Source organism: Anabas testudineus, chromosome 17 (assembly GCF_900324465.2).
Source record: "Anabas testudineus chromosome 17, fAnaTes1.2, whole genome shotgun sequence".
NCBI lineage: Eukaryota > Metazoa > Chordata > Actinopteri > Anabantiformes > Anabantidae > Anabas > Anabas testudineus.
Window position 1 is genome coordinate 1,139,494 of NC_046626.1, and position 26,878 is coordinate 1,166,371.

Below are 26,878 nucleotides of genomic sequence, written 5' to 3' on the forward strand. Positions count from 1 at the left end.
TCACCCAGTTGTACAAGTGTTGAAGATGGTGATGAGCACTTATTAGAACAACATTAAACCTTAGGATAGGTTAGGACATCTGACTGTGGCTTCCTCCCTGTGTAATAGAATTCAGCTTGACACCACACAGTGACAGACTGTGTGAATGTGACTGTGAAGGTTTCTCATGCCCTGCCACCTGAAGGCTCGTTCAACAGTGGTTTCCACCTCCAGTGGTTTTCAAAGACCTCTTGTCAATCTTTCCTTGACAAATATTTTTTTGAACAAATTTTAGCACAAAGACAAAAAGAATTGCTTTTCTACTTTAGTCAACAAAAGAAAGCTTCAAGGAAACCTTCTAGAAATGGAGAACGTTATACATGAAGTCAATGTACCGCTGTGCCTTAGTTAGTTACAACAGCACATTCATTGCAGACACTCTGTAAGTTGGCTTCTCTACCACCGAAATTCATACAGATTTCAACCACTACATTCATTCAGTCATTCTATTTCGACTCTTGAAAAGCTAGTTCCTATTCCAGTATTCTTTATTTTATGGACCTGTGATATGTGTGCAGCAAGTTTAGCCTCATAATATTACTATATATATCCAAGTAAGATACAGTACCTAGTTACTTATGCTTTGTAAGGATTCCCTCTTCGGAAAAAGTTTTTATGTGATTTCATTTGACACTCCAGTAAGAAACTGTCCCTTCCTATGACAACATAAACAATGTGTGTTGTTGGATAGATACAGCTATTACATACTGCAATACTGACTTTATTCTTAATGTTGCACTGACCTCACACTGTCTAACCTCTCACTTGGACAGCCACATGCACACAGAGATCTTTGTGTATGGGCTGTAGGCCTATTCTTGGTCTTAGCTTCATTTGCTCTAGTTAGCCAATTAGAGACCAGATTACCAGAAGGAAGGGCGTGAGCCATGAAGATGAACAGTAGTCCAGGATAAAACAGAACACATGCTGATCCTGGTATCACCAGTCAGAGAATAATGAATCATTCATCAATAGGAATGATCTATATCTATTTATTTACGTTTTTCTTTGAATTCATTTTGTGTAACACCACTGACATTTATCATTCCTCTAATGAAAGGCTGCCCTCTAATGATCGTACACATAATAACAAATCAAATGCAGCATTAGTTATTTGGGGGTTTTTCCCTCATATATTACAGACCAGATTTACATGGATCTGGTCAAGGCAAAGTTACCAACCAAGCAAGTTTTCAAAAAGCTTCCTGAGAATAAAAGTTGCTCCTAATGGCGAAATTCTTGTAGATTATGTAGAGATAATGTTTGTGGTGGATCTCATTAGAGGTGCTCACATCACCCAACACAGTAAGAGTGTCAGCACAGTGATCAGACAAACCACTGCAGCACTTCCATAGCTTCATATTGTAATGTTTATGTATCTCTTTTATTATCACTGGGCGTTCAGACCATACAGAGCAGACCCCAGTGTTCTTATAATAAGAATATATAGCTAATTTAAGAACATTGGGGTCTGTAATGTAACATCTTTTATTTTAAGAAAAAAAAAATCCTGCTACTAAAACAGGCTGACCAGTAGCCAGTATCATCCTATAATATATTCTATACAGAGAATTTAAAAGGTACACCCAGCTGCATTAATACTTAAATCATACGCTCATTGTCATTGACGGCTTCAAGGTTTTTATATGTTTTCTATATTGTGATAGGTATTCATGGAGGTGAAGCACCAGTTTCATGACAATCTCCAAGACCCACATCATTTGTTTCAGTATTAAATACATAACTACACGCTTTCCATTAATATTAAATTATGTTGACATGGACACTGACTGGGGGCCACTAAATGCTTCAGGTACCCCCATCACAGTGACAAACTAAACTCTAAACTTGTTCTTGTTCTTAATCACACCTACTGACAGCACAGTCAACATCAACCGGAACAAACACAACTCAATACTAACTGAACAATCTGAACCTACAAACCAACAGACCCCTCAGTTCTCACACTCAGTATGAATCATAAAGTCCAAGCAGCCATTTCACTCAGCCCATTACAATATATTTTTTGATCAACTAATTACAATTTTCAAAACCATATCTAGCAACAGGGTCAACCACAGCTCCTCACTAAGATATACATCTTTGTCCTTTCCTAGCTCAGAGTTGCTCAGGGTTGGCTGTGGAGGTAGTGTTCAGGTCCTGCTGTAGCTGGCTTGAGGGGGGCTGGTGTTGAACTGTTTTATACAGGGCTGCAACAGATAATCAGATCAGTTACTTCTAATAGCTCTACCGGGCTTTTTATTTTCTGTTAATTATAAAATAAAAAGCCCCATAATTTCGTGTAAAGTCTTCACAGATCAGATTTTGCACTAATTTGTGTTGATAAAGTAACTAGTAACTAAAGTAACTAGTACGTGTACCTTCTATAAATTGGAAAGATACAAGTAGGTTTTCATCTCTTGTCCATGACAAGTAGCAGAACGGGAACAGCGTACACTGAACGACACAAGCAAGTGCCATGTGCTGAGTATGAGCTAGACTGTCCAAAGAGACTCCTCAGGAAGTCATGGAGAATAACAGGAGAAAAAGTCTGTGGGAATGCCAGCTCTAGAAAGAAAGGAAGGTGCTGGCTAATCAACTGGACATTGTAGTGACACAGTAGATCCAAGGTCCAGCAAGATGAAGAAGAAGGGGCATGAGAAGCTGGGCCTGACAGAGGAAATGGAGAAGTTGTGGGTCAAAGTGGTTTTAGTGGTGGTAGGAGCGCTCAGGGCAGTGATGTGGAAGAGAGGTTCAAACAGATCCTAGGAACAAGATCAGAACTCTCTGACCAGAAGAGCACAGTGCTGGGTACAGCGAAGGTACTGAGCAGAACCCTCCACATGGCCGAGTTAGTAATGACAAAGGACAGCGGTGAGGTTGAATACATGTACCTACCTCCCCTGGAAGTAACTATCTGGGAAACTTGTAACTTGGCCTCAATTAGAAATCATCTGGCCATCATGTGTCAATGAACAAACCCACAGAGGTACAGTAGAGAGAGGATGATGGCAGAGGAGGATTGTAAGTAATAAGAAGGAGAGAGATCAAATGCAGGCAGGACGTGCATTAGGAAGGAAAGAGAGAAGATGACTGCATGTGGTCTGATTTGCCGCTCCAGCCTCCATCTGATGAATGTGCTTGGTGATGTAACACATTAGAGAGCGATGGTACACTGAAGTGTCATTGAACTTTCCAATCTGCTCTCCTCCAGCCACACTGCCAAAACACAACGTGTTATTGATTCCGTTTGGGGAGCGTGACGTCAAACAAGTTTCAACTCAACCACAAAGTTAACTTCATGTACCTGATTATGTCTTAGGAAATGAAAGAGATCACATGGTGTTTAAATGGTGGGTTCACTGTGACACAATCCTCAATCATCAAGGACAGCCCAGCCTTTCAATGCTGGACTGGCTCCCAGTCCTACAGCAGATCACTCATAGCATGAAGCATCACAGCTTTTCAAAGAGTGCTTTCACCCTCACACGTCCGATAGATCAGTTCCTAAAGCAATTTCTGCTAAAATGTCCTCTCACTCAGGAAATGAGAGTCATTCAGAGGATCTGGCAAAAAATCCTCCAGGAGTCGAAGGACAGCGGCAGACGTGGCAGCAGTCTTACAATCACGACATGGTGTTGTGCTATCTCTGAGCAGTATCTGTGCAAAACCAAGCGAACTCCTGGCGACGTCTGAGCCTCTGTGGATGGAGGAAAAGGAAGACGAATGTATCCCTAATAAACCAATCATTAAAGTCAGAGCCAAATCCATGATAGAGTAGAAGGATGAAACTGGAATGATATTTATGGAACTTCACATTGGTGGTACAGACATGCAACAAAGCAAAAACAGGGTTGACTGAGGGCACATATTCAACACAACAGTAATTCATTCAAAGTAATTCATACATCTGAGCAAATTCTTTCTGGGCATGTGCTCTGCTGGTTTCATGATCTGAGGCACACATTACCAAACCTCCCAGCCAAGTCAAATCGACTCCAAGTCTGAATCAAGCCAACTTAGGACAAATAAGAGTCTAGTGATAAAAGCCCATTACCAAAAACTGGACATGCAAACAAAAACAGAATGCAATGCTTAGCAAATCATTTCAACACTGTGAGTGTTTGGAAACCAGAAGAGGATTTTAGCTGCTCAGTGGTTCAGAGTCTCCTTTTTTGTCTCTTTCGCTTCACACTGCACCATTTTGAATCAGCATTTTAAGTAGTGACAGGTTTGAAGTGCAGGCAAGCCAGTTTAGCACCTGGACTCTTTGCAATCCGTGCAGAATGTGGTTTGACATGGTCCAAATAGCAGCATATATAGCTTCAAACCTATGAATAATGTTTCTCATTAATTGAGACTAAAGCTGTGTACTCCACTACTATCCCAGATCCTGGCTTTTGAAGTGTGCACAGCTGAGGTCGAATGGTACAGACGTTCTCCTGAAAAGAGAAACCTGCTTCAAAACATTGGAACCACCTCTTGATGCTATGCACTCCTGTAGGACTCCACCACCCTCTATGACCTCAATAATAAACATAGAGTAGAATTATCACCGTTCTGTTGGTTTCACACAAGCTGAGAAATGATATCGTTGTAAAAGTAAAAGAATTCAGGACAGAGCTGCTGTATTGGGCTGTACAGGTGTACCTAATAAAGTGGCCCCTGAGTGTGCTCTGAGCCCTCTATTACCTCAGTTTTCTCCCTAACACGAAGCTGCTCCATGTGGCCCTGGAAAGCAAAATGCTGAACAATGAGGAAAAAGAGCAGAGTGACAGATCCAAACGGCAGCATCAGCTGTACAGCAGGCCTCTCCCGGTCTCAAGGGCAAAGAGGGGGAGGGGTGCTAGCGGCGGTGCTGATGCTGATGGGGGCTGAGAGAAAGATCGGGATGGAGAGAGAGAGAGAGAGAGAGAGAGAGGCTGTCTGCATGGTGACGTCACCCCGCCTCAGCTCTTGATGTCTTCGCCTGTGCGTAATCCACCGCCCGCACGCACGCACGCACGCACGCACCGTCCGGGAGGATGAATCCAAACACTTTGATTTCATTTAACAAGCCCGTCTCGAATATTAAGCAATTAACCAAGATCCTTCTCACCAGGGAGCGGGAAGGGGACCCTAAAACCGAATTTCATCCTAAATATTTTGATCCTGCATAAAGGGATTTGGGCAGAAGATGAGAGGAGAAGACAGAAGGAGGAGAGGGAGGATGGTGGAGGCTTCAGGATGGATCCCGATGGAGATAATGCGACAAGGAGACGAGCAGCTCGGTGTTCCACTGCAGATATCGACGCTCTCCACCATTCATTGGTCATTGGTCTTATTTCTAACGACGTCTTAAAACGAGAGTCTGCAGCAGATCACGCGCTCCTGCTGCAGACTCTTCTGTGTCTGTACCTTCCCTCTGTGTTTAGGTGCATTTTTCGTTTTCTTATTGTTTGGCAGAATGCGGCCAGGCCTTGATGGAGCATATAGGCTAATGCAGCACGGCCCGGCCCACATAGACTACTGGACTCATCTGCTCCATTTCATGAGAAATGCAAAATCCCTGTTATATAACGTTCCAAGGGGACATTTTGTACGTGTGCGCTCGTCAATACTCAGTTTAATGTTACGATGACATGAGATGTATTGTTGTTCATCTCCACTATAATATTCTAGCAGGGACTGTGTGCCTCATTGTGCTGCGGTGCGGGTATATTCTTAGGTTTTATTCAGATCAGCCTACATTAATAGAATTATTTATATATTATAATAGGTCTTACTAATTTAATTTCATTATCGTCATAAAAAATGAGCCTGTGTCACTCTTTGGCATAAGAGGAGAAGATGGACTTTGTATGAAAACGCCCTTTTCCCACAATCTGGTGCGTAAAAAAAGTCTTCATCAACATTAGAGATGCTCCGGTTTCCCTGTGTTTACATTGTGACAGGGCTCCATCAAATCTGGTCTCAGTCAGAGCCCTGCAGCGTCAGGCTCCACTCTGTAATGGCTGCCTGCTTGATGTGTCCTTGACATGTCATGAAAAAAAAAAACAAAACACAGAAAGACAAAAAGATTTGATATAGTGTTCAGTGTGTGTGCATGATTTCTGCTGCAAAAGGAGACTGTGTGTTACTGCAGAAAGGTGTAAACACTTACACATGCATAGCTGCCTACAAATGACCAGGATCAGCGGGGAGCCTTCGAGTGTGACCTCTAAATGTTGTCAGTGTGTTTTGTGTGTGTGTAGATCATCTCTTCTTTAAAGTTCACTGTACTTTTTTGTTCGTTATAGACTATAATAAGGCAGCTGAGGCCACACTACATACCTATAGAAATGAAATGCTAATTGCACTTTTACATTTGCAAATTGAATGTTCAGTTTTTCCAGGACATGCACACAGTGGCGCAGAAATATAAACAATGTACAGTCTAAGAGATTTAACCTCTGCACCTGCCACCTCAAGGTTATTGTGCCCGTGTATCTGGGACTCTGGGCTTCCTCTCTCAGTGTTCACAGTGGACCTTGATTTAAAATCAGTCAATTAAGGCACGCGGTGAATGCCAAGAGAGGAGCCTCTCTGCTCTCGAATCCTCCAGAACCATAGTGTGTGGTGGGGAATACATTAAAAGGTTGACGCTGAGAAAAAGACATGTTCTGTATATTTATCTGCTTCTGATGCCATTAACAGTGGTTAATATCATTATCGTATCATTTAAAGCTGGATTTTGAACATTTGATTTATTACTACCGTATAGTTCGTTTTGCAAGGTAAAGTTCCACATTTTATAAAATTATGCATTTTGTAATTCATATTTTCATGGTGACTCAAGTAATCAAACTGCCCATTTGTGCCATTTCTCATGTAGTTAAGGAATGAAACCAGAAACTATTTTGGATCATTAAAGGTAATTTTTTCCAAAATGTTTATTTTACCATTTATTCTCCAGCATTGGGAAAAGCCCACATGAGATTGTTGTGTTCATGGATTTTCCAGGAAGCTGCATCAGCAGCATCGTGTTTTTGAATGTGTAAAACTGAAACACCTTTCAATATACTGAAGTCAGTCAGTCATGCATATTGATTATTGCCATTTATTAACAACTGTTCAGAGATGTTGTTGTAAAATAGAATTTAAATGGTTGACTGAGTACTACTGCTTGGTGTAGTAGCCCCACCAGGACTCTGGTGTCTGATGGACTTGCAGAGCTTTCAAAGCACTAGCTTTCCCAACTCTGTGAAGCAGACCATGAGTCCCCATAAGTAAACAATCATTCAATAAATAAAGAATGAATACGGGGAAAAAAGATGAGCTAGGAATGGCAAAGGAATGACATCATGTTGAGTTGTTGATGATCTTGAGCCACTGAGTCTCTGATAGATAAATCATCAAAGCTGCTGACACTCAGCCACAATATGGAGACTCTGTGGACTGTGTTTCTGGAAAGCTGTGTGACTGCAGACGCCAGCTTGTTTACATCTAAACCATGGAGGCAGCCTAATCTGACCCTGGCTGCCTGTTAATCCTCAGTAATGATTGGGCTCCATTTAGTTGGGTTGGCTCTCGGGACGTTTCCACAGGCATGTCAGACAGTTTTTCATAAATGTTCTGAATTTGTGATAAAATCCTGTTTAGGGTTTTGTTTTATGTACGTGCACAACACAACAACACAAACACAGACACACACACACACACACACAGACACACAGACACACGATAGCAATACAAAAAAAAAAAAAACTCCATTGCACTTACACATTCACACAAACACACAGAGTTTATGTAATCTGGCTTTGTTGCACTCTATTGATCCAGTTACATTCTCAAATGTATTTAAGTTGCAAGTCTGTGTGTCTTTTTAATCCTTCAGAATCAGCCAGAAAACACTGTGAATTACATGTTATGTAACAAAATAATGACAGTGTATTTTTAAGTGTGAAATGTGATTGCAGTTCCCTCTTCTGGGACCCTGTTGTGGCAGCAACCTGTTTACAACTACATACGTGTATGATGCTATGTGTAAACATGTAGATTCCATTAATGACCATCAATCAATACTTTTTGAGGTATGTGTACAGGAATGGGAAATGATTTCAACACCAACTTGGTCAATGTTCACATAGTTTTTATTGTTTATTGAAAATAAAATACCATGACACACAGCAGATTTCTATCATGTTTTTGATAAAGTACACAAAATAATCATATTTTAATATTAGGAGCTTTAGTGCTCAAACAATGCATGCTGGGAAATCTACTAACTTGGTAGTTTTCTTAACAACGTAATTGAACGAGTTAAGTAAAAAAATAATTCATTCATTGAACTCCTGATATTAGTTGAAAGACTTCAAGTTAGAACAACTTTTGTTAATCAGAGCTGACAATAAAAACTAGAAATCTAAACTAGCTGGAGAAAATAAAGATATAGATGTTTAAATTAAGTGCTAAGTAAGGTCTCCTGGTCATCCTGGAGTTGTAATTAAATCATATATTCATGTCTAATGCTTTTATTTCATCAGTGTATGTACTTTGTCATCCAGGTGAAGTTATCTGGAAGTTGAGTCATGGCAACTGGACTTCCTTCCTTTTTCAACCTAACAAGAAGGAAGTCCAGTTCAACAAACTGTTGTGTTTTATCCAAGCCAATCCAACGATCTATACTCTTTGAAGAATATTTGAGGTCATGTGAGCCTGTTGTGCCCCCTACAGGTAAACTAGCAAGCAATGACTCAACTTCCAGATCTCCTCCCACAGTACTCACGTTTGGTTCAGAGGCAGCCTGCCACCATTAAAGCCGTACAGAGGTGGACAGACTCTCTGTGAGCCTCATGGTGAGGACATTGATGGATGACAGACTGCATCACTGCCTATACCAATTTCTGTGTGGACACCCACGTACCTAATAAAACTATTCGCTGCATTCCCAATAGCAAGCCCTGGGTCACCAAGGACATCAAAACCATCCTGAATGACAAAAAGAAGGCATTCAGGTCAAGAGACAGGGAGGGGAAGGAGACTTACGGGAGGAAACTGGAACAAAGCCTTCAACATAACAACACCAGGGAGGTGTGGAGGGGTATGAGGACCATCACTGGCTACAGGTCCAGCAGCCAGGTGACTGACGAGACTGTGGATGGAGAATATTTTTTTCAATAGACTCAAGGTTGTCTCAGAACCCCCTGCGCATCACTGCAGGCTCTTCAGTCTCTCCCCCACATGAAGAGAAATTAAAAAATCAACTGTCACTCCCTGAGGTCGTATCCGAGTACAAATACCTGGGAGCGTACTTACATTTACATTTAGTCATTTATCAGACGCTTTTATCCAAAGCGACTTACAAGTGAGGAACAAGGCAAGCAAACAAAATCTAAGTCAAGACGAAACAACATCAAAGCAGAGTACTATCAAAAAAGTGTTTCTGTTTCAAGAGATGTAGGTACAAGAGAGTAGAAAAGTGCAAAGGAAGATGCGGAAGAGTTCTGTTTTCACTTGGACGATAAACTGCACTGTAAAAATAAGCCGTATGTACTTTCTGAGGAGAGTCAGGTCCATCTGCAGCACCATAATGTGGTGCATGGTGCTGCAGATGCTGGGGTCATCTTGTATGCTGTGGTCTGCCCGGGCAGCAAAATGTAGGTGGCAGACACTTACAGGCTGAACAAACTGATCAGGTCTGTGTGCTGGCTGGACACTGTTCAGCACACTGTTCAGCCAGAGGCTGATCAACATTAAGTGCTTCACTGAGCATCACAGTCATCAAACAATTCCTCCCCCATCTTTAAAGGGACAAGGAACTGACAATTTCTTGTCATACATTTGTTGTCAGTCCACCCTGGACTATAATTTTTTACCTATTTCCATCCATCTTACATATTCTGTGTCTATATTGAGTTTGTCTTGATTATTCTGTATTTGAGTTGATGTGGGTCTTTTCTGGTTGTTGTTTCTTTTCTTTCTGTCTGATTTGAGAGCAACTGTAACAAGACAATTTCCTTCTGGCTTTAATAAGGTTTGAGAATCTTCAATCTTTAGTCAGTTCAGTTGGTATCACCAATTTTCTATCAGTGTTGTTTCTAATACTTGCTACAATGGCATGAAATCATACAGCGTGGAACTGCATGTTGGGTGCACTTTGTACTACTGATACACAAGTTTTTGCTCGTTGACCTGTAGGGGGCACAACAGGCTCAAACATTCTTCAAAGAGTATGGCTCATTGGATTGGCTTGGATAAAACACAACAGTTTGTTGACCCTCAGACATACACAGAGAAATTAAAAGAGCTAAAGACAGTTAGTGAAATGGACTTTAATTTGATATATTGACCTGGTGCACAGTAGCTTAACTCTGCTTGTGTTTAAATATCACTAGGAAACAACAATTCAGTCTGTATTTTTGTTAAATCAATCATCTGGACACTTAGACTGCAAGTGGAAGATGTGAAACATAGGGACAAATGCGAAGAATCTTTCTCATAAAGTTGTGTAACTGGAAAGACAAAATATGTAGAGACTGCTGATGCTACAGTTCAACCATAGCTGGTTTAACCTGTTAAGGGCCCTGCACTCACTCTCCACCTTCTACCTCTCTGCATGTGTGTCTGCCACAATTGTTGTTGGACTGCTGCCAGGTAGTAGATGACAGTACTACTATGTGTTTAACATGTTGCCATGAGGAACAGGGAGTCAAACCACTGACCCTGGGGTTTATGGACAACTGCTCTATGAACAGCTCCTCCAGCTGAGCTACTGCCACCACACAGTGCCACAGTGCACCTTTACAACAAAGCCTGATAAAAAGCTAAAAAACGCAGTTCATTATGTCAACTTTGCTGATTTTGATTTACAGTTGTGTAAATACCTGCTAGTGGAGATAGATGAAATGTACCAAATTTTCAAAAGGCTAATTTTCATCTGTACAAAAACATAATAATAAAATGAACTAGAATAATAATAAACAATGTTTACACAAAAGACTTTGAAATGAACACGTTGACAACCTATCCAACCCTTATTCTTACCTGCTTTTTCTTGTAAAAGTTGCAGCAGTGCAGGAGCCTATCTCAACTGTCACTAGGCAAGAAGTAGGGTTCACTCTGGACAAGTGACCAGTCTATCACAGTGCTGATATACAAAAACAAACCTTTACATTCACTGCGATGGGCACAGATGGGTTTTCAATTATTCTGCCTCATCAGTGCTTGGTTCAGGTTAGAAGTAAATGGAGCTTAGATGGAAATTATATTAAGTTGCTGCACACAATGTAGCAATAGGAATCCTACAATTGACCAGGTGCAGTGAAGCTGGGGGTCTGGTCAATCAAATTCAGTACAGACAAACACAGTGAGGAGAGATCTAGTCAGCTGGGGTGAGTGCGCCATGGATGTGAATAGCCTTCACATGCTAATTTTATTTTTTATAAAGTTAATAGCTTGAGTGAACTCTTACAAATTCATTCATTCAGCTCGCCATTTTAGGTGAAAAACCTTTAGTTTAGAATATCTCTTGTTTATACGCTCTGACAATAAAAACTAGAACTTGAAGTGGCTGGAAAATATAAAATCGATGTATTCACATTGCACTCAAGGTGACAGTGGTTATCCTCATGTGGAGAAAGAAAAAGCAAAGGGGATGCATCTCTTCAACAAAGACCTGGGGGAGCTACTACTGTTATTACTGACAACTCTAAAAGAATGTATTTGAAATTGTATTTTCATCACAGGAATTAGAGGCTGCAATAGCATCAACATGTTTTGGCACAGTAATTGTTGTGTTGTCTCTGTTTACTGTGTAATTGAAGGTAAAGTAGGACTGAAATATATTAGTATTACCATGTCACACATGAACAATGATACTGTTAGGGTGTGTGTGAGGTAAAAAACTAAATGCACAACAGATGACTGGACACCACAACTGGTTGAATACAAGTTTCCACTACAATGATGGTTGACAAAATGCCAGCCATATCAGGAACAAACTGGAGGTTTTAAATGTTTGAGTTATGAACAAAATGTCAAACATTTACAGCCCTGAGCACAAGATTTATGTATGTCTCTTGGAGGTTTCCTCACAGTATGTACACTTAGTTTCAACTTCCTCTATTCTAAGGATCTGAAACAATGCAAATGATGGTGCAAACCTCCCAAAGATAATATAACAAAAATATAAATCATTCAAAGGTGACTAAAAGGGATATGTGGTGGAAAGTTTTCAGCACCATTTTCAACACTGAAAAAACAAAACAACAACAACAACAACAAAAAAAACAATCTACAGCTACGTCATCTTCTCTCAAACGTGTCTGTTGACGTCAGGCATGTGGCTTTCAAGTGTTATTGGAATATATATTTATGGTAATATTTTGACTGAAAGGCACGAAAAAAACAAAGTTGAAAGGAAAATAAACAATTCAATGATTTTGGATTTGGGCTCGTTTTCAAAATTGTCTCCAACACACCGGAATGAGCATAATTGTATTCTCTATGGAACAATGACTAAATGATTAGTTCATATTAGCTACTAGACAAGAATGTAAAATGTTGAATGCATCAGTGTTGTCACATGAAATAGGGTCAAATCCAGTTAGAGTTAGTGAAACACGGGAAAGATAGCAATGCTACAGGAAAATCTTTACTGTGACTTTTGAGATTTGCCATCAACGTCAGCTGCTGATAACATCTTAATCGTTTCGAGGTTTCCGTCTCATTTCATCTGTGATCCAGTCACTTTCAGAAGTTCACCAGACTGAAGGAGAATCGATGTTTGTTAAATCATAAACAAAATCCAGCAAAGCGGACTGAAGAAAACCTAAGAGAACTTGAAATGAGATCAAATGATAGCAGTTTCTGTCCTCTGCTGTTGGTGTGACAGTCAGCTCACCTCAGTTTAGTCATCCTGCCCGGAAGACGTGTGCTGAAGAGCGCCCCACGTCGCTACACCCACATGTGCGCCGGTGATTGGCTGGTTCTAAAATTTCCAACGGCACCTGAAGGCTGCAGGAGAAGGAGGCGGGGAGAGGCAGCTAGAGGAGGCTGAGCGGCGGGAGAGGAGGGGGAGACCCAGGGAGACCCAGCTAGCGCCGACACTCGGAGCCTGGTTAGCAGGAACTAAACGCTCCTTTGCGACACATTCAAACCGAAATTGAAGCATTTCATTTAGCTAAAATGTGACTTCGTCGAATGTGCCCCAAAACGACAGGAATGTGCCGGTAGCTAGCGTTAGGTTCACGTCAAGACAAAAAGGGCAGCTTTCCGTCCTTTAGCCAGCTCCCGGTGGTAATCTTCGGATGAGAGGTCAGGTAAACCTCAGTAACCAGCACAGGTCCAACCTCCCCCTGCTCAGCTGAGCCGACCAGGTCCTGGTTACAATAAAAGCAAGGGAGGGGAAAGCACCAAACGACCCAAAATGAAATTCACAGAGCATCTCTCAGCTCACATCACCCCGGAGTGGAGGAAACAGTACATCCAGTATGAGGTAAGTTAGCTCGATGGAGAACCGTCTCTCTTTTAGCCTCTAGCTAGCACACTGGCTAACTAAGCAGCGATTAAAGGTATGACTAGATGTTTGTCGAGCTTGATGCCGGTTATTTCTGTTCAGAACAATCTGGACGTTAGTTGCAGATGGAGCTTCCTTGTCTTTCTCTCTCCTATTGTTATACAACAGGAAGAGAGGAACTGCTTTAATGGTGAATGTTACACACGTCAATCGAGCAACAGCAGCTCCCCAGCGTTAGCTAACACACTACAGTTAGTTAGCTAGGCTTGTTTTGCTGCTCTGCAGATCACAGCAGGCTGTACGGAGCTGCTGTGTGCACCGGTTAGCACAGCCCCGTGTGTCTGTCCTCCTCATCTGCCGGGATTGTGTTTAGGGGACAAAAAGCATTTAGCTGAGTCATCATTTATTGAGCTAGTTAATGTTTGTGCCATTTAACCCCTGTGCGTCCCCAAATGCTGAGCCATCAGGGTGGACGGGGTCGCTGGCTGACAGATAGGTGCTGATGCAGTAGCTCAGTCCGCAACCTTTGATCTATTAATACTAGAAAAGCTGACTTAGTTTATGGTGCCTGAAATCGTTCACAGGACCCAGAGACTTAACAAGTTTCAAGAAAACATTTGTGTTTGTGTTAGTACCGTTTATTTCTTATTATGGGACACACGGAGAGCTGTCCAAGTTCAGTGGTGTCACAGTTAACACCAGCATAAGTTCTGTGGGACAGGTGTTAACCTTGTGTGAATTGAATTGAGTTTTTGGTTCACCAGTTTGTATCCATAATTCATATATATATATATAATAATTGAATCTATATCCACATATCAACATTTGCTTTTCAGATTTTATTAATTGTTTCATAAAGTACAACAAAAGAAGAAAAAAAAAACTATACCTTCCAGCTGTCATTGGCTGAAACTGAGGATGAATGTGTATCTAACACGGTAAAGTAATACCCTCTGAACTTAACATAACTTATGACTGAAATCTAGTATCTTGATAGAGGTTATTACATGTCCCGGTGATGATGCATGTTGAGTGTTGGCAACCACTCAAGTCTGTGTAAATTGGGTCTATCTCCACAGATCTAAATTGCAAATCCACCATTATTTTGAATGTGTGCTGAGTTTCTTGCATAGATGGTGAAAGAGGTCAGGTGTTTTTAGTCTGGTGCTTGATCAGTTTACATCATAATTTTGTTGTCTGTGTCAAAGTCCCAATAACCAAACCATGTCCATGCGACAGAAGTAAATCTTCTTTAGGTATGGGCTGCTTGTTTTGGATGGTTTGAACCCGTCTCCTTTTTGGAATTACCTAGATCTGTGTGGTGTTCCTTCGGGTTTGTTTGTATTGCGGGCTAGTGCTAGCTAGAAGAATGCAAAGCACCGTTCAAATGTAAAAAAATACTGCCATGGAGAGTGGTTGGCAACACCACTGAATTAAAAGTAGAGCATAATCTGATACAGTTCATATCTCCCTATAGTTACATGGTGTCGTCACATTGTACACACCTAGTTTACTCCTCAATAAAGATCACGGTGATGAACTCTTTCTTAGCTGTCACACACTCACTCTGTGTCAGAGGATATTTCTTTTTTAAGTTGAGCTTTTCTGTGGTCTCTTTTTGAATCTGTTAAGCTTCATGGAGGGCACAGAGCAGTCTGTCGCTGACCCAGCCTTTTGAATCTGTTACTGTAACTGTTGATGGGAAAGCATCCTTAGTTGGACAACAAAGTTTTGTTATTTTGGATTGTGTTAATTATGAAATGCTACTTTACACTCCTGGATCAAATTTTTTTTATTGATTTTATTATATATTACAAATGCATCCACATTTACTCTTAAGTTAACTTTCATGTTCCAAGCATCAGAGAAATCCAGCCTTGTGTTTTTCTCTAGTGACAGATAGGACAGAAATATATCAGTGTAGTATTATTTGCTGTCACACACTATGTCAATATGTGCTATAAAGTTGCATCGAGAGGTGTAGTATACCACATTGTTTGTGTGCTGTGAGGGTAGATGTAGCAGGAATAGAGCTATCATGTTACTGCCCCCTGCCCCAGTAACGGAGAGCAGCAGTCTCTGCAATGTTTTGTGATGGTAGTTGCAGTATTTGTCCTGTTCATAAGTTATAGCCTGTGCTCTACATAGTCACACAGTGGTGCAGCTCAGTGTGACTGCAGCCCATTTTTACCACTATACCAAATACTCCAGTATACTGACATCATTTATTAATTGGTTGATTTGCACATTTGTCTGTTTTCCAAGCAGGACTAACCAGAGCTAAGCTTTCTGGCAAGAGGTCAGAAGACATCGTCATCTCCTCTTTGCACTCTAATACATTGTGTTAGTTCTGTGTTTCGTCTGCAGAACAGTCAAATTAATCTTTGAGCCAAATGTCTTTCCCTGCTGTTAGAAATCCAGTCTGTGAGGCAGCTCTAGCCTGCCACCTTCTTGGAATTCACTCCAGCTTGGATCAGATCCAGAGATTTGAGTGTTGGACATTGTCTTGAAATGACCTTAGAATTTGTTTAATAAAATGTCTTTAATACTATCATGTAGTAAAGAAAATGCAGGGACAATATTGGTGTTGATGTTAAATGGAGATGCACCGATTGCAATTTTCTTGGCCATTTCCAACATTACTGTTTGTGTAGCTATGTATGATAGAGCATGTATTGTGATTTTGGACACAATACATGCGCAACAGTGCTCCATGACGCACAGTTGCGCAGCGTAAACCATTATGCTTGTAAATATTATTGTCCCAGGGTCGGATATCTATGATTGAGCGGACTGTTATCGGTCATGGCCAATCAAACTTAAACCCCAAAAACAAGATAAATAGAAACTTTAAAAGTTCTAACATAGAACTGTTATCTCTGGCTTCGCTGCTTTCTTCTTCTAAAGCAACCTTCACACTACAGTGTAATAAAGCATGGCTCGCATAAATACATGTACACACTGATTGATGCAGATAGTGTACACACAATTGCAGAGAAACTTGTGTACAGTTGACCAGACAAGAAAACTCTACAAGGAATGGGCAATCCCATCATTGATTATTTCTTGTTAAGCAGTACATGAACACCCTTACACTATTGTAATATTGTTGCCTGGACAAACATATGTGGGTGAGTGGGATACATAATAATTTTATTATGGACAGTGTTGCTTATTTCCACAGCAACTTCACATGGAGTCAGTTTCTTCCTCCTTTTGCTGTTTTTGGACACAGACCAGATGTAGCTTGTTGTTCCACCCAGCTGTAAATCTGACCCTGGGCCCAGTTAGTTTTAGTACTGTGAAGATGTGGGACCTGGGCCACCAATGTTTGCATAACCTTTCTGACCAGGGCTGCTACATACACGTCATGTTTTCTAAAAGCAGCTGCGTTTGGGCCAGACACAGGACAGATAAATAAACAGACATATACCCTGAACTGTTATGATGTGATGTGCGCTGATTCAGAGATCGTCAGCTTCTTTGTTTTCATGCTGGCCTGGGCTCTGTCAAACATGTCATGATTTATTATGGCTCCATCTCAGCCTGGAGGATTGACATCCAGATTCAACCAACTCTGTTGGATGTTGTTGACACATTGGCTACATCGTGCGAATGCGAATCTACAACGGAAGCTTTATTTAACCAGACAAATTCCTAGTGTGACTACCAGGCAGGAACCACAAGAATATAGATGCCTGGTGGTGATCTGTTCTGTATGACTCAACAGACTCGTCGAAGAGCTAAAAAAAACCTGCTGGATGACTGCATGGCTGGAGCAGGCTCCTTTTCATTAAAAGTCAAGATGTTTATGTGTTGGTTGGCTTTTAGCAGGGAGCACAGGACTTGTAGACAGGTGTGAGAAAGTCAGAAAGTAAAAGAAGGAGAAAGAAGGAAATTAACAGTAGAGTTGCATTTTCACAGTTAATTGTGTATTAGGGATGTCAGTCAGTTTTTTCAAGAAAATAAGAAAAAAACAAGAAAAATAATGATCATGACTGGATAGTACATACTAATTATGTTTAGGGGGAGATTTATTAGAAGAAAATAAGGCATTTTTGGCACAGAGCTGCTAATATGAGAAAAGAAAGCTAACTTTTATTATTTAATATCATTGATTTAATAATTTGTTAATTTAAATGTACTTCAGAGGTAAGAATTAGGACATCACAGTTTTGACCTAGTCTTTAAACTGTAGGTTTGATTATTGGCTATGAAAACATTTTACCCACCTAATAGATTGGTGACATTTCAGAATGTCTCTGACATTGTGGAAAATCTCATTGTCTGCAAATTCTTTAAAACGATTTAAAAAAATATACTGTTAGTTACTTTTTGAGTTAGTATTACCTTCTCAAATTTCTACTATCCTTAAAACTGTGGTGGATGATTCTGCCTGAAAATATTTCCCCACTCAAGGGTGGAACACAGTCCAGCATTTACCACCTCTCACATGTGTTTGTGAAGGCTGCCGACTGGTTAATGTCATTACACAATGTTTAGTGTCTGTTAGTGCTAATAATTGTTTTGCCTTCAGATTTAAATAGCTCGGTCTCCAGGTTATTTCTTACATCTGTAAGGAGAATAATGATCCGAGTTGTCTAATTTCCAGTTAATACAGACATTTCATGTTGGTGTGGGTGTGTGTGTGAGTGGTAAAAAGGTATTGGCTCCGTTTAGTATTCAGCAAGTGAGTTAATTAATATTTTTAATATTTTTCAAAGTCAACTTTATACAGTGGTGGAAACTCCAAGCCACAGCAACCGTACTTGATGGGAAGTTATTTTTGCTGATGGTAGCTGGTTTCATTTGGAGTGATGAACAGAGAAGCTGACAGAAAACGGGTGAAATAACAATCCTGTGCTTTTTACTTGTGTAGCAGGTCTAGTCAGCAGACATTTAAAGAGGAGCCTCTAACACAACAACAAACGTGTGACAATTAGTGAAGTGTCATATTTGTGGATGCGGTGGATGATTACTTTCAGAGAAAATAAGTGTTGTTGAGAGTTTTGATGCATTTTTTGAATTGAGGATCAGTAAGTTCACATTCTCATCCTGTTTAAAGCTAATCTGTATTTTACAATCTTAGGATTATGGACAGGATTTGGACAAAAAATCACATCCACTGATTGAAAGTGAGAGATAGGTGATGCCAAAACAACCAACCAAACAATGCAGCAGAGACTTCACAATCTTAGTCAGCTGCAGAGAGACTTATTCACAGTCTGAGGAATCTAAAAATTCCTCTCTGGAAACTTTTGGCAGCAGACAGCACAATCATGGAACCAGAAAATAAAGTTGTATGTAAGCTGTGTGAACTATCAAAACTAGCAGCCTGAGGGTGCATTTTAAAAAATGCAGTGGTTTGATTATTATTTCTAATTTCATCTCAAGCAAAAAGTACTTGGTTTATTGGTTTATCACAGCAGAGTGCTCACATCTGATGGCCAGTTAATATGATGCAGTATATTTACAGATGACTGATGAACATCTGAACAGAAAGCATAGCCACTGATGTATTCTTCAAATTCAGGCTGGAGAGGACCACGTTTTGTAGCCATATTTAGGGGATCCCAGAATGGAAGAGGCCCTATTAACCTGCTAAGAGATATTTAAGCTTGAAATGCATCCTTCAGCAGAATATGGTCATGGGGTCATGGACATCTTCTGATTCTGCTGGTCCTCTTATCTGATTAGGATAGAAAGCAAAGGATACGTGACAGTAGGGGAGATGGATTATAAAAGAGAGAGATCAGAGAGATAGATATAGAAGGAAGGAAGGATGCAGACAGACAGACCAGTGAAGCCAGAAATACACTTGTCCAAAGATGGAAGTTGAGAATAACTTGTGACAGAAAATGTTTAGGAAAAAGAGAGAACAAAGAATTAGGATTATTGTTGTAATCTCCACACAAACTCTTAACTAAACTTCTCTCTTTGTTTAAGCTAAACACATCGAATAATTTAAAAAATCTAAAGACAGAAGAGAGAGATAAGTGGACAGGTCAAAGAGATGTGAAACATCAATACTGGGAGCTGACAACATTGGCCACCACCTGATTTGTATTAGAGGGATCTCATACTTACACATACTCACTCTTCATGCAAACCTACATACACACGCATTGATATCTTTTGAACTCCTGTCTTACGTTAGACATGTAAAAGAAGGTGGTTAAACTGCTGTCCCAACATCTTTGATTCCTAATTGGGTCTAATTAAAGGTGCACTACATGGTACCGACTTAAATTGCTTGCTAAATCACTTGCTTCTCCTTTTTGTACCAGGTACTTAGTTTTACACTGTAAATATGTGTAGCACCCTCTCAGAGTAGCTGGCCATCGTAGCGAGGCTGCATGAAACTGCTGTGTAATTGCAGACACACACAAACGAACAGTGGATGACATCAAAGGAATTCTTGCAAAAAAGTACATTAGAGTCAAGAAGTTGAGACTATTAATGTGAAAACAAGCTCAGTATAATTTATAACAGATATTTTGATAACAATCTTTCAGGGAATCAGACTTGAACTACACAGGTAACCAAAATTTCTGACCTGCTACAAATTTAGCTGACGGAAAGACGCATTATTAGTGATTTATTGGGCAATGGACCCTGATCAAACAGCATGACAAACGACTTGGCAGGACTGAGCTGGTTGCATCTTTCTGAACCATGATTTAAGATGAAGGATGTTTGTGTCACGGTTTCAAAACCATTAAACCTCTACTGAAAACGAATTTGAATGTTAATGAGAGAAACTGATTATTTTCAAATTGCCAAACATTTCAAATGCCATCAGTCCTCCAAATGTAAAACCATGTTGTGCAGCTGCACTATCAAACTGACATAAAAAATAACCCGTTAAATCCCCCATGCAGGTAAAAGAACTGCTCAGTCAGATCTGAATACCAAGTGACGCTTCTAGTTTAGCATGTAGTTTTCGTCATTTGTGCGTCACAAAGTGTGACATCACTGTTGTGCACAAATCTCCAAAAACCTCCGATTTAGGGGGCACTCTTCTGCTGTAACACCCTTCTACATGTGACATTTAGTAACGTAGCTTCCTCCATGCCTTCTTCTTTGTATCACATTCATGTGACACTATGTGTATCAGCTGTGTGAGCTGCCAGAAATACAAACAAATAGGAAAACCTAGGCGTCTTTGGTTTCTACATTGCACAATTATAAGCTGAATCCAGTTATGACTCATATAATCTTTTTGTCAGTTTGGTGTTAAAATATAAAGAAGGTGTCTACTCTTGTGGGTTTGGGGTTGGGGGGGGGGGATTATGAGTAAATTAGATAAATTATGTATAAAATGGCAGGCAAAAGAATATTTTAAAGTGAGGAATCAAGAGATACATTACAAAACGATAAGCTAAGAGAGGAATGTGACGCTACACACACGGTCAGTTCAGGGGATTTGTGGCAAGCCATAGTGGAGCAACAGTCTGCCTGAGGTGACAGCTACAGGTTGTGTGTCTGTATGAAGGTAGAGATGTGTGTGAGAGGAGAGAACAGGCCCTCAACTAAGATCGACAAGGAGAGAGAGAGAGGTCAAAGTGAAGGGGAAGAGGACAGAAGTAGGGTAATCTGTGAGGATAAGTAGAGCTGCCCTCCTTACTGTTGAGCTGCGTGTGTTTTGTTTTGGAAACTCACACATTAAATAGCACATACTGAGCCAGCCTGGTGTCCACACACACATCTTATAGGCCTCAGGAGAAGTGTGAAACATGCTGTTTTGCAGTTACCACCTAAGTGTGTGTGTGTGTGTGTGTGTGTGTGTGTGTGTGTGTGTGTGTGTGTGTGTGTGTGTGTGCGCGTTCGTTCGTTCGTTCGTTCGTTCGTTCGTTCGTTCGTTCGTTCGTTCGTTCTAGTGTAGCTGAGTAGAGCAGGACTTCAAAGCACTGTGTCACCGTAAATTAGTATCATATTCAAAGAGACCACGTTCTATCTGGCCCTGTGTTGTTTAGACATAAGGGCCAATAAAACACAAAGTAGCTGTTCATTATTTGTAGAGCTGAAAAACAGGCATTAACGCTGGGACTCCCTCTAAAGAGAAATCAATAGAGGACACATTTACTGCATCATGTAGCTTAGTAGACTACTGCATATGTGCACTGAAAGTGCATGCAGTGTGCTAGCTTACTATAGGTATACATGATCACTGCACAACACCCACAAGTTAAGGTAGCGTAACTGCCTAAAAATGAATGAAGAGCACCAGGAGACAAAATGGTGCTGTAATAATACAATATTAATGTAATTGATGTAATGCCTGACTAGCTGACAAGTTTCCCACACAGTATAATGGGAAATGTGGCTTGATCATGGGCCCCTCGTGGGAAAATGGTATTAGTGAGAAACAGGAGGCCACACACGTGATTATGTTTCTACTCTGTTACTCATGGATCTGTTTGCAGTTGTGTGAAAAGAAGCTGTTTTTCTTGATGAAGAAGGAATATACTGTGAGAGCAGCAGAGCTGTTGGGCTGAAATAAATGGGGATCACAGCAGTAGATTACATCCTTACAGTATATTTGAGAACTCTATCTTGCCCACCTACAGTCTATAAAAACACAGCATACAAGCCCAAAATACGTCTCATTACAGTATGTAGCTGCAGGTTTCTCTCTGTCTTGTCCTGTTTGTCACAGAATAATATTAACTTAGTATATTAAACATAGTTTTTGGTGATGTATGAATTTGTAGTAATACAGCTAATTGAAACATTGCAACTCTAAATATGTAAGTATTTAAGCTTCTAGAGGGAAAGCCACTACGGGATGGGACTCACCCACAGTGTGCTATGGAGTTTAGGAAGACTCTAGTCTATAACATGACTTTGACTTGTTCTTCTGTTAGCTGCAGAAGTAAGCGTGCCCCGCTCTGCTGCTCCTTGACTGGCTGGCAGGGGGGCTGGCACACAGTGAGACCATTGTGGTCCTGTGGTCCTGTGCTCCACTGGCATTCTGATACACTGACTGACTGACCACTCTACTATCTGACCTTTCGAGTGAGACTGAATGAAAGAAGGCGACTGTCCTCTCTGTCTCACTAGCCCTTACTGAGACTGAATGACTGTCGTCTACTCGGCCTCTCCACAGCAGAGAGAATCCGTAGAGTACACTGCAGAATTACCAACACCAATCATGAATGAACGGAGTGACTGCACGAGCAATATAGCATTATTACAGTATGACAGTTTACTAAAATGATATTTAAAAAATGCTATATATTGTTTTGTTTACACTTTTGTTTATCACATTTAATGAAATTGTAACCTCTATATCATGATGCATATCAGTATACCTTAATATTAGTAGTAAAACATAAAATAGAATTTAAATTTTCTACCTTATAGAAATGTTTAAGAAAATCATTCATGTGATTGCCAAATAATGTCTCTCACTTGCAGGCTTTCAAAGAGATGCTGTATGCTGCTCAGGACCAGGCACCATCTATTGAAGGTATCACACACACACACACACACACACACACACACACACACACACACACACACACAAAAAAAGGTTTGGTTGCTGATTAGGTGGCTGATGGCCTGTTGAGGCTAGTTTTAAACAGTTTTTAATGACCTAATGAGCCAAACATCGCAGTATGATTATAAGTGCTTAGATCTTAATGTACTGGCAGCTGGCAGCTACTTTGGCTGTCATCTTATTTAATAACTGCTAAATTAGGCTGATTACCTTTACTTAGATTTGTAGAACTTTAGTTGTACTATTGTTAAAAACGAGTGGCAGACTTAGTTGCCATAGCATTGTATTTATAAACTGTGATGTTTGGATTGCATATATTCGCAAATTAATGAATAATGTCAGTGGTCTGATAATTATTTAGCTGACTCTGCTTGAAGAAATATGTGTAGATGAGTATAAAATGCAGTGATACTGTTTGTTTTACTGGTAGTCTTTGTAGAATTAAAGGAGTAGATTAATTAACCCTGAAAGCATTAACATAAACAATATTTGGGGATACTTCTACGTTCTTTATTTCGTTATTCAAAAGCTGTGCTGTTATAAGCACTTCTGTTGTAGGCAGTAATGGACTTGGCAGCCCAAACCACCACTCCTCCTTTCTGTCAAGATTACCTTCATCTCCCTAATTATTTTTATATGGAGTTACTTCATCCTGGATTATTGCTTAATTATGTGTCTTTTTAAAAATACACCAACAAAAGCCACAGTAAGACCAAAATTTAAGGACTTGGAGAGTCTTAAAATGTTTTAAACACAGTTATCAGAGGCCTTATTTTTCATCATGTAATGACAGACCTCTTTGTGCTGCTATGCTGTATTCGTCAAAGTGATACAAAACAATGTGACAATGTTGTTTCCCTTGTATCTTCCCTTTCATGTTATTTTGACAAACACAGTTTCACCACTTAAAGGACCCATTTTTAGTCTGTGTTTTCCAGTTGAACTGACCAGTAGGTACTGTCTTGTGACTGTGTAGTCCATGCACTCAAAACCACTCAAACTTTTCCATGATAGCACAGATGGTCACAGATAGTCCAGTAGCGTACAAAAAATATGTCTGATTGTTTGTGCCACATGTACAGCTGTACCTTATAGGTGTAGATGATATAGTTTCCAACATATTATAAGTGCTTTATTATCCTTATTGATTCATATGATTAAACATGAATGTATTGGTGGGATACTATTGTGCATTCCCATTGAACTTTGAATGTTTTTAGTGCCATCAAAGTTAGAGATGTTAGTTACCTCAATGACATTGGAGGTTTGAGCTGAGTCAAACTCAAGTCAGGACCGTCTTCAGCTCTTTATGTAACACATTCATGTAAGTGACTCTTGTAGCACCACCCCAATGTTTTAATATCAATATTACAGTACATCTTTCATCAAAATTAAACCTCTTTGTGTAGAATTTGAAAATGTTCCTGATAGGATAAGGTATTCTTTTTTAACCAATCACTTGCATGTATCCATTTAAATATCCTCAACTGTCCAGTTTTGCAAACATGCAACTGCAGCTTAACACTTAACTCAAGACTTAAGCTGCATAACCCATACCCAAAATTGCTCTAGTTAGGAAATAAATGGTAGTTGTTTTTATTTTTACTTCATATTCGTTCCCATCTTTATTTTTACCAACTTCTTGCATTCCTTGTAATTTTTTACTGGTACAAATAAATACAGTCTGGAAAATAGTCCGTAATCTATGACTTAAACACTGACTAAAACATGACTCAAATTAAGGCTGAGTTCCTCTGTCTAAATCTTGCCTAAAGCTAAAAAAAAACCTGATTAATATGTGACTGAACCACAGTTTTCAGAAAATTACTAACTCTAAAAGTAAATGGGAAATTCCTGTCAAAATGATCACCGTAACGAACACTGTGGGAAATTTAACTTCATTTTATTATGTTTTCATGATCAAACATATAAAATCAGAAAGATATCTTCAAACAACACTATTGTTGTTTATTGGAGTTTGTAATTTTCCCTTATTCAAAGCGTTCCTGTAGGCTCCTCTCTGTACTGTGTATTTGTAATCAAAACACTTTCAATGCGTGAGTGAACATAACACACGCAGTCCAACTAGTTCCAGCAGTGGGAGACACAGCAGAAACTAGGGTTGACAAATGCACACTGATGGGCAGGGTTTGAAGGGGATGTGCTGTTTTACGCATTGATGATAGAATAAAATATAAAGGTTCATCTAGAGGAACAGCTTTATGTATTTAAAGCTTATAAAACACTGAAAGACAGCATTTTTACAGTCTGTACATTTTAAGCATGTAATAATAATAATAAATTTATTTATAGAGCACTTTTCTAAACATATGTTACAAAGTGCTTCACAAGACAGACAAGAAACACATGTAGCCCAACAAGATTAATGTAGCCTATGTTCTGGTGATTAAGTATGGATATAGTAGATATGGCTCAACGAGTGACTAACTGGCAGCCTGGCCTGTGCCCCAGACACATTACTATATATGGTTCCTTGTGATTCACAGGATGTTCCATTCTCATTTTCTGAGTAATGAATTAATCCACCTGTCATTTTGCTATTTTTTACCCTTTGTTTTAGATTATTTTCTGTGACCCCTTATTGACTCAAATGTAAAATTAACAGCAACATCAGTAAAGTTATTGATGATGTAACTGTAGTTGGTGGGTGTCCAGTTAACACTGCTCTCCTCAAGACAGGAGCTTCCTCTTTAATGGCTGTTTGTTGTTATAACATTTACAGAGAAGAGTCAGATCTGAGTATCAGTTGTTAAACTAATGCAGCTTTTGGACACTGGAATTTTAAGATTTGCTTTGTATAAAGTAAGTATACTAAGTATAGTTAAACAGTTGTAGGCAACCAGCATGAACACATTTTATTAAATATTATTAAAATATTATTATTCTTTAAAGAAGAACTTGTGCTAATATATAATTACACACACATCTTCCAGACCTTCCCTCCAATATATACTATTACCATTTCCTTTAAAGCCCCAGAGTAAAAGGTCTATGAGTAATAACTTTGCACAACATCTCATTTATTTAAGTAGTTCAGTTTGACATGAAAATTACTGTTTAAATTAGTGACAGCCTGATTTTTCTTTTTTTTACCGTCCCTCCAAGTGTTGTCACTCTTTCAGGCCCTTCACAAACTCTCCAGCTGCCTCTGCTGACTTGAAAGAGTCATGATTTCCCTTGTAGGTTATAAGTTAAGTATATAAGTTACGCTGGGTGGACAATCTTGTGTAGGGATGAGCAGAGCAACAAGTTATTAATTGGGTCGAAGGTTTTCCAGAAGAACACCTGCTGATTATCCACCCGTACAGGTCCCTTTAGCCTGGCTGCTCTCATGATACTAACTTTATCTGCATAGTTTAGGAGTTTCATTATCACCATCCATGGTCGCACCACAGGCTGAGCATGGGATTCACTCGCTTGGGTGTTTTTACCAAGTCTATGGGCGCGCTCAAGCACAAGCGGTCTTGTAAAATATTTACACCCAGCACCCCTGGGATCCACTTTTCAAAAAATAGACATAAATTCGCTCCCACTTTTCCCTCTGGTAACCCCACCAGACGAAGGCTTGATCGGTAGCTGCGGTTTTCCAAATTGCCAACTTTAAGTCTCAGGTCATCGATGGTGGCTTTCATAGTTGCTAATAGCTAACAGACATGGTAGCACCTATTGCTTTTCCAGTGTGGCTATTGCTAGCTATGTTGTTCGCCTGTGTAGCTAGGTCCACTTTGTTTCCTTGTTTTTTTCGCTTCTGTGCCATTGCTCCCTTTTTGTGTTAAGAAACATATAATTATGTAAGTATTTTCGTAAGATCTGTCTGGTGGGTTATTTCGTAGGAAGTT

General features: G+C 39.9%; 1 protein-coding gene across 1 annotated transcript in view; it reads left to right on the forward strand.

Annotated features, from left to right (window-relative positions):
• Positions 1–9,524: 9,524 nt before the first annotated feature.
• Positions 9,525–26,878, forward strand: part of LOC113171666 (xenotropic and polytropic retrovirus receptor 1 homolog) — a 34,023-nt gene continuing 16,669 nt past the window's right edge. Inside the window, exons 1-2 of the mRNA XM_026374196.1 lie at positions 9,525–13,495; positions 22,937–22,988. Coding sequence (XP_026229981.1) covers positions 13,427–13,495; positions 22,937–22,988 — 121 coding nt within the window. The 5' untranslated portion in view covers positions 9,525–13,426. The remainder of the gene's footprint in view (positions 13,496–22,936; positions 22,989–26,878) is intronic.